At 50.5% G+C, this 13,958-nt stretch overlaps 1 protein-coding gene across 1 annotated transcript in view; it reads left to right on the top strand.

Annotated features, from left to right (window-relative positions):
* MAPT (microtubule associated protein tau) overlaps positions 1 to 13,958 on the top strand; it is a 44,816-nt gene that overhangs the window by 15,515 nt on the left and 15,343 nt on the right. Inside the window, exons 2-5 of the mRNA XM_017833298.1 lie at positions 6,670 to 6,758; positions 8,034 to 8,120; positions 9,451 to 9,537; positions 11,086 to 11,151. Coding sequence (XP_017688787.1) covers positions 6,713 to 6,758; positions 8,034 to 8,120; positions 9,451 to 9,537; positions 11,086 to 11,151 — 286 coding nt within the window. The 5' untranslated portion in view covers positions 6,670 to 6,712. The remainder of the gene's footprint in view (positions 1 to 6,669; positions 6,759 to 8,033; positions 8,121 to 9,450; positions 9,538 to 11,085; positions 11,152 to 13,958) is intronic.

The following is a 13,958-nucleotide window of genomic DNA, read 5'->3' as shown; positions in this document are numbered from 1 at the left end:
GCTTTTCCTTTCCCTTTTGATGCTGTTTGTACCTGTTTGGTGCTGTTACCACCCTCACCTTTCCCCATCTCCTCTCCAGACCTGCTAATGTGTCATTAACTGATGTGGGTGTTCTTATTGCCTGGTCTCAGTAACCTGCATGTCCAAAATGGGTGTGCAAGAGTCCAGTGTGACCACCCTTGCTGTGATGAGACTCCTGTGCCTCAGATCTGTTCTGCTGTGAACCCAACCCCGTCTCATGTCTGCATGGAAGGTGTCCAGCTCCCAAAAAAAGCTGTCAAAAGTTTCAGACCTTCAAGGAGTCATTTAAACTATAACATGGAAAAATTTTGAGGGGGGGGGATAAAAGAAAAAAGCATTTTTGAGACTATTTCTTTTGTGACTCCCTCCTGTTGTTCCAAGAGGCATTTGTCTGTCTTTGAACCCAAAGGAGGTTTTTCTGGCCTCTTGACTAGATAACTCTGTGCAATTTCTCAGCTCACTGCATATTAGACAGTGCCTGCAATTAATGAGATCATCGTCCATATTCCTTCCTCTGTCACCTTCTGGGAAAAACAGTACTTGCAGAAGTACACAAAGGAGATGAAAAGGAAGTTGCTTATGAATTATGAACAGCCTTTCAGGCTGGTGTTGTTTCACAGGGCTGTCACTCTGTTTTAATTATGTAATTCAGATGGAATGATGCTTTTTTTAAAGCCCTATTTGTCTTTGATCACCTTTCAGAGGTAACACTTAGCTCGTGTTTGTTGAGTTTTCATTTTCAATAGCGAGGGTGGTTGCTTTGTGCCCTTGCTGGTTAAATAACGGAGAAGGAAGACTCTGAGCACGTGACAGTATCTGAGAGGCTCTGCTCTGCCTCCTCTGGGAGCTACCTGGATATTTTGTGGCTGGTGTGAAGGATGGAGCTGCTTGGTTTGACCCAGTGACGAGGCCCAGAATGTGCAAATCCCTCCAGTGTCTCCCAGTGCTGAAATGTCTCTTTTCCCGTGTTTTCTTCCCCGTGTGCTCCAGGAGGCCCCCGCACCCACCCGCAAACAGCTCTGCCAACGCCGAGTTTATTTTGGGAGTGGTGTGGATGTAAATCGAGCCATTAGTCCCCAGCCTCGTGATCCCTGGAGCTGCGCAGTTGGGAGCGCTGCGGATCCAGACCCTGCCTCTCCCTCTGCTCGGGGATAATCCCGTGGCTGGGCTGTGTCCCGGGGCCGCGGGCGTGGCTGTGCCCACGGGTGAGGGGGTGCAGCTGCTGACCCACTGCCCCGGGCGGGCATCGTGGGACCACTCATCTCCTGGCACCAGAGGGGCACTGGGGAGGCTTTTTCGTGCTCCTCTGTGACAGTGCTGATGATGTTGTCTGGCACAGATTCCACCAAGGCCCAGCTGTGTCCTCCTGCCATCTGCCCTCTTCCCACTCCACCACGGGGCCACTCTCAGTAGGAACAGGGGCACGTTGTTTTGAGCCCTGGTTTTATTTACCTTTCACTGCCGAGAAGCTTTTTGCCAAAAGATCAAGAGTTTGGGTTGCCTGACTTAATTTTGGCTCTGTGTTTTCCCAGGTGGAGGGCGCTGGAGGCTTTGTGAGGGGTCTGCCCGAGTGGCAGCGGGATGGGGGCTCTGCTGGGGTGTTGTGCTGGTGGGATGTGTCCTGACTGTGCTCTGGAAAGATGTCCAGGTGCCTCTTTGGAAGCTGAGCTGGAACTGCTGCTGAAGGCTGGGCATGGGGCTGCATACAACAAAGGGATGCTCCCAAAGGGAAGTTTTTGGGGTGACCTAATTGTGGCCTTGCAGTACCTGAAGGGAGCTGACAGGAAAGATGGAGAGAGACTATTTACAAAGGCCTGGAGTGACAGGACAAGGGGGAATGGCTTCACACTGACAAAGAGTAGGTTTAAATTGGATATTGGGAAGAAATTCTTCCCTGTGAGGGTGGGGAGGCCCTGGCACAGGTTGCCCAGAGAAGCTGTGGCTGCTCCAGCCCTGGAATTGTTCAAGGCCAGGTTGGATGGGGCTTGGAGCAACCTGGGCTAGTGGGAGGTGTCCCTGCCTGTGGCAGGGAGTTGGAATGAGATGATATTTAAGGTCCCTTCCAACTCAGATCATCCTGTGATGCCTGGAAGTGTTCAAGGCCAGGTTAGGTGGAGCTCTGAGCCACCTGTTCTAGTGGAAGGTGTCCCTGTCCACAGCAGGGGTGTTGGAGCTGGATGATCTTGAAGGTCCCTTCCAGCCCAGGCCATTTTATGATTCTGTGACTGTTCTGGGACCTGGTTCAGCTGTGACATGTTATTCAAATGCTTGAAAGTTGCTCCTGGTTGCTCCACATGGAGCTTAGCATTGTGGAGAAACTCATCCAGGGTCACCTGGTGCCACAAGCTCCCTTCTGCTCTGCCTGTGGATCCACACACACCTCCAGCCCACCCCGAGCACATTGGAGTGTCTACTCCTCTCCAGGTCCCACTGATCTGAGGGTAGGGATGGCAACATTCTACTCTCAAACCAGCTGGAGGCTTGGATGCCAGCTGGGAAAGCAGCTCCAAGCCTGGCAGTGAAATTCTCCATGTGCCAGCCCGTGCCCCGCTGTCACACCAACGCATGGCACAGCGACTGCGCTGGGTGGCAGGAGCTGGCCGGGCTCTCACCAGCTGAACTCAGCTCCTGGACAGACTGGGTTTGATGCTCAGGGCCTGGGATTGCACACACAGAGCAAACACCAGTGGTACTGGTGGGCTGAAATTGGGTTGTTCCTCCTGCTCCTGGCAAGCAAAACTTTGCCTCCTGAGTGCCTGGTTGTACCATTCCAGGGGACTCCTCCAGAGCCTCTCCTCCTGAAAGGCAGGCTGTGGGTCTGGAAAACGGAGGTTTGGAGGAGCTGTTAACTGTGGGATAGGCTGTTGCTTTTTAGATAGTGCCCCTGGTTAAGGAGAATAGTCCTGCTGGGAATGGATAAGGTTCTTCCAAGGGTTTGTGTTTTATCTGCTGTGCAGAGGGTGCTGCTCAAGTTTATCTCTGTGCAGCTCTCCGTGCTCTAATTATGCATCACTGAACCATTGCTTCAGGGCGGGGCTGGTTTTGCACTTTTAAGAATATTTTAGAATATTTTTTTTCCCCCTTGATGTTGTGTTTTTCCCTAAGAGGGATTTCCCCTTCCCCCACTCAAAAGGAAAAACAAACAGGATTATCCTTATGGGCTTCTTTCAGAATTTTCAGACCATCTCTTTTAAGAATTCAAATCTAGAATATGCAGTTCTAATAAGGTTTAAATTCTCTTTGGTCATTGAATTTATTACCTGAGTGAAAACCCAAAGCAGAGCTGAGACTTTCCCTCTAGACCCAGAAGGGGGGTGGATAAAGGCAATTCAGTTTTGCTTCTTGGTTTGAACAGGCCAGATCTGTCCCAAAATCAGGCACATCATCCATGGAGTTTGGAGTGAGAGATGCTTTTAGCTGACGTGTACAATGCATGAAGAAGAAAAAGGGAGAGAAAGGAGTTCAGCATCCACTGGAGAGGTGTAAAATGTCCTTACAGATGACATTCCTGGTGAATGGGTATGATTCCATGGCCTGTGTGTTTGAAATCCTGCTGGGAGAGCTTTGCAGCTTAGAGATAATGGTTGTGGCTCACTCCTACTTACCCACTGGATCGCTTTGTCTGCTTAATGTTATTTATTTGCTTATCTGGTGCTGATGAAATTTCATCAGCCCTGTTGTAATGGGTTTAAATCTCAGCCCTGCCAGGCCTCGGAGGGCAGGCTGTAGGGAATGCTTCCCAATGCCTTGGGAGAAAGGCATCTGTTGAGTGGACATTTCTGCAGCTAAAAGATGCTGTGGGAACCATGTGGGAGCAGGATCACAGAATCATGAAATGGTTTGGGTTGGGAGGGACCTTAAAGATTCCCACCCCCTGCCATGGGCAGGGACACCTCCCACTAGCCCAGGTTGCTCCAAGCCCCATCCAACCTGGCCTTGAACACTTCCAGGGCTGGGGCAGCCACAGCTCCCCTGGGCAACCTGTGCCAGGGCCTCCCCACCCTCCCAGGGAGGAATTTCTTTCTAATATCCAATCTAAACCTACTCTTTGTCAGTGTGAGGCCATTCCCCCTTGTCCCATCACTCCATGCCCTTGGCAATACCCTCTCTCCCTCCCTGCCCCTTGGCCAGTTTGAGGTGGTTGATTCCCCACCACTGGTGCTGCTCACAGTGGCTCAGGCACAGAGGGGACTCTGCTCCTCTGCTGCAGGACATTGTGCTTCATCTGCTGGGAGATGCTCCTGCTCTCCCACAGAGACATCACCTCCCACAAGCCCAGACATCACCCCCCAAAATCCCTGTGTCCCAATGAAAGAGCACCCGGGGTGTTCCATGAGCTGCAACCGGGTTGAGGTGCTCTCAGCGTCCCACTGAGTGGTTTTTTGATGGATCTTTGTGCCTCACAGTCATGTTTTTTGCCTTGTAGCAGAAAGGCAGCTCTTTCTCTCCCACCTCTGAAAAATTAACGGCTGCATCCTCCCGAGCCCACCCCGGCTCGGAGGCAGCTGAATCCCGTGTGGAGCACAGTGGGAGCAGGGGCTGGCCAGGAGCAGCACAGACAGATGACAGGATCACCTGCTTCCCTGCACAACACCCAGCCATTCCTTTGTGCTGGAAAGCCCTGGCACTGGCAGGGCAGCGGGAAGCACTGACAGCCTTTGCTGAATCACGGCCGCTGCTGCGGTGCCAGGGCTGCACCCCTGCTAAATGCAGTATTCCCAGGAAAAGTGGAAGGTCTTCCCTGTGTCGAGTGCTGTCCATGGAGCCAGCAGATAAACCTCTGACAGGTTATGTGAGCTCACTAGCTGTCAAACAGAGTCCTCTCTGGATGGTGTCCCAGGAAATTCTTGTCCAGAGGCAAGAAAGGACTAAGTGTGGCTTCCCGGGGAGACTGGGGGAGACACGAACTGCTCTTCTCCAAAAAACCCGTGGGAGGAAGAGAGGGAAGGAGGCAGAGTAAGGAGACAGCCTCATCTAAATGCAGCACAGCAGATTGGAGAGTGGTTTGCTCTGGATGAGCAGTTGGGAAGCAAAGATGTTGATGTCTGTGGATGTGTAGTGAGGGAGCATGGCTGGGAGGGGATCACCGGTGGGGAAGGGGGTGGGAACTGCTCCTGCCATCCATGTTTTCCTGCCAGCAGACAGGGCAGTGCACTGGGAAAACTGCTGTACCCAGTCCCACAGTGTGTGTTTGGGGGCAGAGAGGTAATTTTTGTGTATGTGCACACACACAAACACAGCAGAGCAGCACATTTGTGTGTCATTTTACACTCATGTTTGTACCCAAGTTGCTTTTGTGGCCCCTACACCAGGTTGAAACTACATTTTAGTATTTCAGTGCTAAATAGACCTGTAAATAATATCAAGCATTAGCCAGATGAGACCAGGATATAATCAATATGATTCTTTGAGTGCTGGGAGGAGAGCAACCATATGTCTAAATAATTAGGGCCCACCATTTTTGGGACAAAAATTAGATGCTTAATTCTTTCCTATTTTATCTTTCTATCTTTATGGGTTCTTTTTAGGGAAAGTTCTGGAACTTCCTTAGTACAGTTCTGTCAAATGGCTTTGTATCTGTCTGAGGCAGAAATTAAATTGCAGAGTCATCTTGCTAAGGCTTAAAAAAGCTGGGTGAGAGATCTGGTTACTAGCCCTGGAGTTTCTCTGGTGTGGTTCCATATATCCAGTTAATTTATTGCCAGCAGACAAAACCACAAGTTTCTTCCTTGCTCCTGGTAACCTGAGCTTTGTTGCTGGATTCATTAGCTTCTGATGGTCATGGACAACATATGATCACACTAATAGCTGATTATTAATCACTGCCAGGGGCTGTAATTATATCAGCTATTAGGAAGTCAGCTAAAAGCACTGCCTTCCAACCAGCACGGAGAGCAGGGAGAAACAGTCCCTGCATCAGGGAGCAGATAATGGTTGTTGGCAACTTCATTTCCTTTTGTAGATCGATGCACTTTAGAAAAATGACTCTGAGTTTTGGCACCTTCCTGCTCCCACCCCAGTGTCCAGCCCTGTGTGCTTTGCCCTGCACTGTGGTGTGGCTTCCTGAGCCCTGCAAGAAGGATTTGGGGTTAAATCCTGCTGTTGTGCTGTCCCCTCAGAGCCACAACCAAGGAAGACCCTCTTCTCTAAGAGTCCCTGGTCCAAATCCCTGTCTGGAAAGTCCTGGATTACCCCTGTATGTCACTTTTGGGTGGCTTTTAGGATGATGAGTGTATTGTGCTAGCTGTATATCCCTGCTGAGTGTATCCACAGGGATGGAAAGCATCCCTTCCCACGCCAGCATCACGCCTTGCCAGCAGACACTTCTGCTGAGAGACTGGTTAAACTGGGAAATGCAGAGTTTTGAGCACCAGAAGTACATCTGCACTTACCCTGCTGCTCCCAGAGGTCTCCTGGGACAACATGGTGGCTGAGCAGTGTCCTGTGTGCACCAGGATGGAAATCTGGCTTGGCACATCTTAAATACCTGTGGAATTTGGGTGCAGCTGGGCAGAAGTTGCCTATATCCTTGTTGTGGGGGGATGCAGTGACTGGCACATATTTTCCTTGTGCAGGAAAGTTAAACCTTTCCTTTGCTCCTGTCGTGTCAGGTTTTGCCTAATGGGTGTTTGTTTTCACTCTCACCAGGAACCTTTGCTGAGAGGTAGCGGAGCAGCCTCAGGACATCACCATGATGGAGGATCACGCACCCGGCCAGGAAAAACACTTCTCCTCAGGTGAGCACACCCAGGAGATGGTGAAAGGACCTGCCTTGCCCACTGCTGATCTAAGCAGGGGGAGTGGGAACAGCGTGGTGGTGTGAGGGGTCCTTGGGGACAGCCAGGAGAGGGAATATGTGTGTGGAAGGATGTCGTGGATCATCTGGCTGCAGCCACAAGATGCTCCTGCATTTACAGTCGTAGGGAAATGCTGCTCTGGGATATCATTGCCCAGCACAAGCAGAATAACCCCTGGTATCCAGGCTAGGGATGATCTTACTGCTGCAGCTTTGCAACTGTGTGTTTGTGTTCACTCCTCGGTTTGCTCTAAAAACACAGCACTGCTTTTATTTGGGGTCACAGCTCAAGGGTGCTGCTTGCTGCCTGCTTTCCTCACCTGCACAGGGACCTGGGGACAACTGAACAGAGAGCTCTGGGAGCGGGGGCCATGCCAGAGTCTTCCTCCCCATATGTCAGACCTGCATTTCTCCAGAGGCCTTTCCTTTCTCATTCCACCACGCTCCACAACTGAGCTTGGAAACCCACACAGCGCTCACAAACCTGGTGGGACTCACTCCCGGCTACGCTCCATATAAACATCATCTTAATTTTCTTTTCTTGAGGTGCTTTGGACACCCCTTACATAAATGGATTGCCTCTGCCCTGGAGAGAATCCATAGCATCCATTCATCCCGGGCTCTGTAACGCACTGCAGTCCGACGGCTCCTCTCAGCTTGTTTCGCTCATCAGCTTCCCAGGGATTTTGCTTCTTCTTTCCTAAGTCAGTTTTTCCAGCTCTCATTATTTGATTTGCCTAGACCCTTTGCTCAGGGGAGACTTGTGCCTCTTGCCCTGCTCTTCCAAAAAACTTTTGCCACCACGTCTTGGCACTGATCCTGTTACACAGACGGGCTGGTTTGCAGTCGTGGGAGTGCTCAGCCTGCTCTGGGAGGGAGCTGAGGGCCCCAGGGAGGACAACAGTGACTCAGGAGTTGCACATCTTTCCTCCTTACGTTGCTAAGATCTCCTTGCCTGCTCCTGCCATGCTTTGCTGTTTCTGCCTGTCCGGTTCACCGGGCTTTTCTTTTGCTGATGGGTTTCCGCTCGTTCCTTTTGGTGATGACACTGGTGCTTTTGGTTGGCATTTTCACGCTTTGCTTGCTTTCAGTCCGGGTGGTTTTTCCTCTCCAGTCACAGTTTCTCACTGCTGTGGATCTGGGCAGTCAGAGTTGGTAACGCCCGGGCCCTAATTCATAGCCAAGGACTTGTTGTAAGTATTTGAATGTTTTCCAGGCTATCCCCTTCAGATACCAGTCGATGATGGATCGGATGAGCCTGTTTCTGAAACATCTGACGCTAAGAGCACCCCAACTACAGAAGGTGGGAGCTCTTTGACTTACTGCTTTGAAACCATGATGGATGGGGTCGTGGTAAACCTTGCCCAAAGACTCACCGTGCCGTGTCCTGGTGGGGTTTCTCAGGAGGAGCGTCTGCACTCTTGGACAAAAGCTCTTCCTTAGTCTCATCACAGTGATGGTTGCCATGCTGCAGAATGAGATAACGTGCTCTAAAGGTGGGCTGGAAGGCAAGAGAAGGTGAAGTGTTTATTACAGCTCAGGAAGTTGCTTGTGGTTTGTTTCCTGAAGATTTTTTACATGGGGACTGCAAGGTCCCGTTAGCTCAGCCGGGAGCAATCCTGTGTTTTGTGACACAGGTTTGTGTCACTGTGCTCCCCCAAGCACTGACAGCACGTCCTGTTTGCTGAGTTCCCTTTTGGAGCCAGCTGGTTTTTGCCCCCTCTGTGTTTACATGTTCATTAGTACAGTGAGATTCCTGCTGGAATGATGAGCTGGGCAGGCTCCAGACATAAAACCAAACCTCATGCTGATGGGAAGGTCGTGGTGGTAGGACTCAAGCCATGTCTGTGCTGCTCTGGAGTGTTACCTGATTGTCATGTTTGTAGAAAGAAACTCATTCTGAAGTGGTCCAGAGACTTGTTCACCATTTCAATTAGCTGCACCTTGTGTGTTCCTCTGGTGCTTTAATCACAAGGATCTGCCTTTGGAGACTCCAGGTAAAGGCATTAGCTTGCAAAATTGGTCTAAAAGAAAGGAGAGGTGGACAGAGATGCTGAGCAGTCCCAGCCCTGTCCTGCTGGAGGTGTGGGCTGTCTGATTGTCTGTGAGGTGGCTCAGGAAATCAGGATGTAAAACCTGGCTGGTGCAGGAGGGGATACTATCCAGTTGGATTGGTACTGTCACAAGGAGCAGACATCCCTGTGGTAGATGGAGCCAAGTGTCTGTCTGTCCCAGAGCTGCCCAGAGTGCTGGGATGGTTTGTGAAGGTATCCTGTGGGAGCTGCTCTGTCCTACTCCAGACCAGTGATGTCCCAGTGCAGACAGCATTGCTGTGCATGTGGCTCAGGCACCAGTGGCTGCTTTTGGCTGTGGATTTTCGGATAGAGTTCCTGGCAAAGCCTTCAGAAGCATAAGGAGTGTGCTGTGGCACGTTGTGTGGCAGAGGGGCAGCTCCTGGTGTCCCTGTGATATTGGCTTTGCTGTGTCGTGCTTGGTTGTCCCCCTCCACAGGCTCCACTGGCTGAAGGGAGGGAGTCGAGTGCTTTTCTGAGGAAAAGGGTTCTTCAGGCATGTCCTGGCCTCCCCAGGGCTTTGCCACCCAACAGCTGTGTGAAAGCTGCGTTGTTTTTCAGATGCCACAGCACCTTTAGTGGAGGAAGGAGACCACGAGGATCAGGGTGGTGTGGAACAGCACGGGGAGATCCCAGAAGGAACCACAGGTGAGGGAGACCAAGGTGCAGTTCCACCTCTTGATGCAGACAGAGCAGAGAGCTGGACTGGTTGGTGCTGTGAGATAACACCGTGAAACCTCTCGCAGGGACGCTTTGCTCCTGATGCTGCTTCTTCCTTCTCCAAATAACTCCTGGCTTACAGTTGTCCTCTTGCCTTCCCCATCCTGAGGGAAGCTCGCAGCCTTCTCTTCTCCTTCGCAGCTCTGCGTCTGACAATCTTTCTGTCTGGTGTCTCTGTGGTGGCTTTGCCTCCCACCTTCAGGCTGAGCAGATCCGGGTCGTTCCAGCCCCTCTTCCAGCAGCCCCTCATCCCGGTCTCAGGCCCTCGGTGCCATCCCGGAGCACTCTGGCTCTGCCCAGCCCTCGCGGGTGTCTTTGGAGTGGCAGGTGAAAACCAGGCCACTGCAGCAGTGCTTTTAAGGATAATGCAGAGGAAGTGAAGTGGCTAATTCAGCCTGAATGGCCTGTGGGGAATCACTGCACCTGGGCCTGGTTTTCCAGGGAGGGCTGGTGCCTTCCAGAGGCAGAGCAGGGAGTGACTGCAGCAGTGCTGGGTGGGTAGGAGAGGGCAGGAGCTGCGGGGAGGGGCAGGTCTGTGTGTGAACAGTGAGGATGTGTCCCCTGTGCCGTAGCCAGTGGCTTTTCCTGGAAGCATCAGGCAGGACCTGAGAAAGGTAGTGGGTGGAAAAGGGCTTCTGGTGATGCCAGACACTGGAACACACCCCCAGCAGTGAAATCCATCTGCATCCAGTCCCCAGGCTGCTGGTGGAGCCCTGCAGTGGGACACGGAGTGGTTCACCTGCTTGCAAGGATGTGCAGACCTTGGTGCAAGATCTGGCTGTACCAGGGAGCCAGTGTGTCCTGAACTCCTGGGAAAAAAAATACAAGGAAACAGAGAAAGTTCTAGTTTGGCTAGAGAATGTGACATGCAGGTGTAATTGTTTAAGCTGGTTTGAAAGTACTCATGGAAAAAATTGGAAAAATTCTGAGAGAGGCAAACCGTCATCGCTGTGAAGAAGACTGTGCTTCTCTGATGTTCCAGTATTCCTGAAGTGTCAGATTCATATCAGGCTTGGAATTACTGGTCTCACACAGCCTTGGCAGGGTTCATTGTGGTGAGGTGGGTAGCAGACACCAAGAAGGTGGGCTCAGGGAAGAGACATTTGTGTGAGTGCTGCTGGCTACATAAAGGGTAGGTGGGGGTAGAAGAGGGAATATAAATCCACAAGTTTCCTTGCTCCTTAACAGCCTGTTTCCTACCTGAAAGAGCTTGTACTAACCTGCCATCTGGGATGTGTGAGTTGATGGAACACTCCTCCTGTCTGGTACAGCACAGGCTGAGCAGATCTGTCCAGATCCATCATCGGTGTGGAGTGATTTCCTTTCTGATCCTGCCCTGCTCATGATACAGCAGAGATCATGCCCAATCTGATGGGCAGCATCAGAAGGGAGGTAAATAAATTCTCCAGGCACACACTTAAACTTAACTCTTGTTTTGATCGTATTTTTCCCCTTGTTCCTCTGACCTGGGAGCAGCTGAAGAGGCGGGCGTAGGAGCCACTCCCAACCTGGAGGACCACGCTGCAGGAGATGACACTCAAGGTGGGTGAATCATCTGTCCCTGGGTCCAGTTATTGCTGTCCACGTGTGCAACTGGTTGCTGGTGGCTTGGGAATTTTGTTCTGTAATGAAATGCTCTGCACTGCACGGCAGTTGTGCAGTTCTCCCTGTTCCTGACAGGGAAGGGTCATCCACGCTTGGAATGTTCAGACATACTCATTTCAGGTAACTGCAGCTTCTCATGCACCAAATTTCTCTCTCAGACAACCAAAGTCATGGTGCTTGTTTGTCCAGTTGCAAAACCAGGGCATTCTCCAGGCTGGAAAAGCTGATGGACAGAGCTGGGATGTGCCGTGACCAGGAGGAGCTGCTCACACTGAACAGAGAAGGTGTGGGCCCTGCAAGTCACACACAAGATCAGTGAATTGTTTGGTTACTGTGTCTTTCTAATGGAAAACATGTCTCAAACCTACTCACTGATGCCCTGACTTCAACATTAAGGGTTTGTTTTTCTTATCCCAGTCTTAGGGAATGTGAAGTGGCCAAGTCAGACACAGGGGCAGCAAGTTTTCAGAGCATTAATTGCGTCTGCTTAGATGAGCCAAGAATTATCTGGGATGTCTCAGCTACCTGGAAAGCCTCTCTTGACTCTGCTCAGTTCAGACTTGATGGAAAGCTTCAGGATGGGGTTTTCCCAAAACACCCAGTGCTGGCTTAATTCCAGACTTAGGGATTCAGACTCCCTGTGATGTTGCTGTCTTGCCCCCACACCACAGCCCTAATTTGGTGTGCTGTTTAAAATCTCAGTTAAACTCCATTTTCTGAGGCAGTTTTCTGCACAGCAAACAACAAACCCCTCCAGCTGGGCAGTGTCTCCTCCTCATGGCTCCATTAGTGCATTTAGACATCTGTGTCTTTTACAGAAGTAAATAGGTCTTTGCCTTCTGAGCTCAGGGCAGAATTCAGCTTGTCTTTGCTCTCCACACACAGATGAGCAATTCTGTGCACCCTGCAGTTAAAATAGAACCTGTGCTTGCCTGGCCAGTGGTTTTTGAACTGGCAGCTCTTCTGTATTTAAAGTAGTGATTCCAGTATAAAACAGAAATCAAGACTTATCAAGAATGGGGTGAAGTTCTCTCTTCTCTCTACCCTGGTTTTAGTGCTGTTTCACACCAGATTTTTTCTAAGACCTTTCTATCCTGTCCTGGGATCTTTGAGCTGTCAGATATGGAGCCATGCAGCCAGTTGGAGCTCTGACAAAACCTATATAGGTTCTTTATAAATTGTTCCATCTCTGAAAGTGGGCTTGTAATAATGTGCTGCTTCCTTTTAATGGTTCTCTTTGATTCAGAGGAAAATGTGATTATTGACACACAGAGCCTTAGGTGTCTCACTGGTACCTACCTGATGTGGGGATTTAAAAAAATACAATATTTGCAGTGCAGATGGAGCGTCTTAAAATGCTTTTGGAGTCTCAGGTGGAGAAGCATCCTCTGATTCCCAGTTTGGCATTGACCCTGCGCTGCAGATTTGCCTCAAAACCCCTGAAAAATCCTGGAACATGGAAGCACAGCTCGTGAACTGCCTGTCCACATTCCTGCACTGCTGCTCATTAGTGGTCGTGATGTTCCTTTGCAGAAGAAATGAGCCAGGTTGACCTGCTGGCTGCTGCCTGAACACTTCAAATCCCTGTGATTACAAAAGGTGTTTCTTGATGCTGTATTTCAGATATTACCTTCCAATAGGGGCCGATTGCAGCTTTCTTTTAAACCACAGTTTCCAGGGTCTCTGTGTGGTGGTTTCACTTAAACCATGATATTCTCTTAAAAAGGGGAGGACACTGATAAAAGACCAAATCGGTCTTGATTCATCTTTTCTTGTTTTGGTCTTGTTTGTTAATCTGCCAGAGCCACAGCTGTGATCTCAGGACTGCAGTGCTCTGATTTGGGCTCTTTGGTTTACCTGAGCAGTGCTCAAAAAGACCAAAGAGTCTTTGAAGCTGGGCAAATTCATAATGCAACAGGCACATTCCTGCTAGGACGGTTGACTTTAAAGCAGTTTACCTCTGTCCAGGTGAATTCTCCATTGCTCAGTGCATCTTTGCTTCAGCTGAATGAATTTCCAACAGAAAAGCTCCAGCTCGAGTGGAATATGTGACTTAACTCTGCAGTTGGGTGAAATTGTAAATGTCTGTGTCGTGCACGAGATCAGCAACAACAGAACTCCCCCTTTTACACACACACACAGCCCCCAAAAAAGAGAGAGAGAGAAAGAGATCTGTGTCTCTGGGACCTCAGGTTTGGGGTTTAAATGTCACTCAGCCCAAATAATGGCAGCAGTGCTGGAGCTCTGATGAGTCTCAGTGGGGGCACAGTCCAAAATCACTGCAACTACGTTTTTCCTCACAGTCCTTTGCTGCTCTGCTGGCTGATGAAATAAGAGTGGAGACATGGAAGTGCTCTTCTCCACGCCCATGGGCAGCAGGAATGACCTGGAGAGCAGAGCAGGGGTGGTTTGAGCTCTGAGAGGTGCTGTGTGTGCCTGAAGGGAGGAAAGAGCTGCAGGGATTTTGGGAGCCTGGGAAGGAGGGGAAGGGTCTGGCCTGTTTTGTACAGGCCCTTGAGGCAGGAAGGGGTGGGCACTGAGCGGCAAACCGATGGTCCTGTGGTGGTGTTAGATTGGAAAATGGGGATGTTCTTGGCTTCTGGAAATTTCTACAGCTGAACCAGCTCATGGAGTGCAGGTGTGAACCTGGACACCTCCAAGGCCAGGTCCAGGCAGGAATCTGATCTCCCATGCACTGTGGCTGTCACTGTTTGTGATTCCCATGGGGATCAGAGTTTCTTTAA

The sequence above is a fragment of the Lepidothrix coronata genome, unplaced genomic scaffold, assembly GCF_001604755.1.
Source record: "Lepidothrix coronata isolate B3197 unplaced genomic scaffold, Lepidothrix_coronata-1.0 Scaffold213, whole genome shotgun sequence".
Taxonomy (NCBI): domain Eukaryota; kingdom Metazoa; phylum Chordata; class Aves; order Passeriformes; family Pipridae; genus Lepidothrix; species Lepidothrix coronata.
Note: the sequence above shows the minus strand (reverse complement) of the source record. Positions and strands in the feature narration are given on the sequence as shown.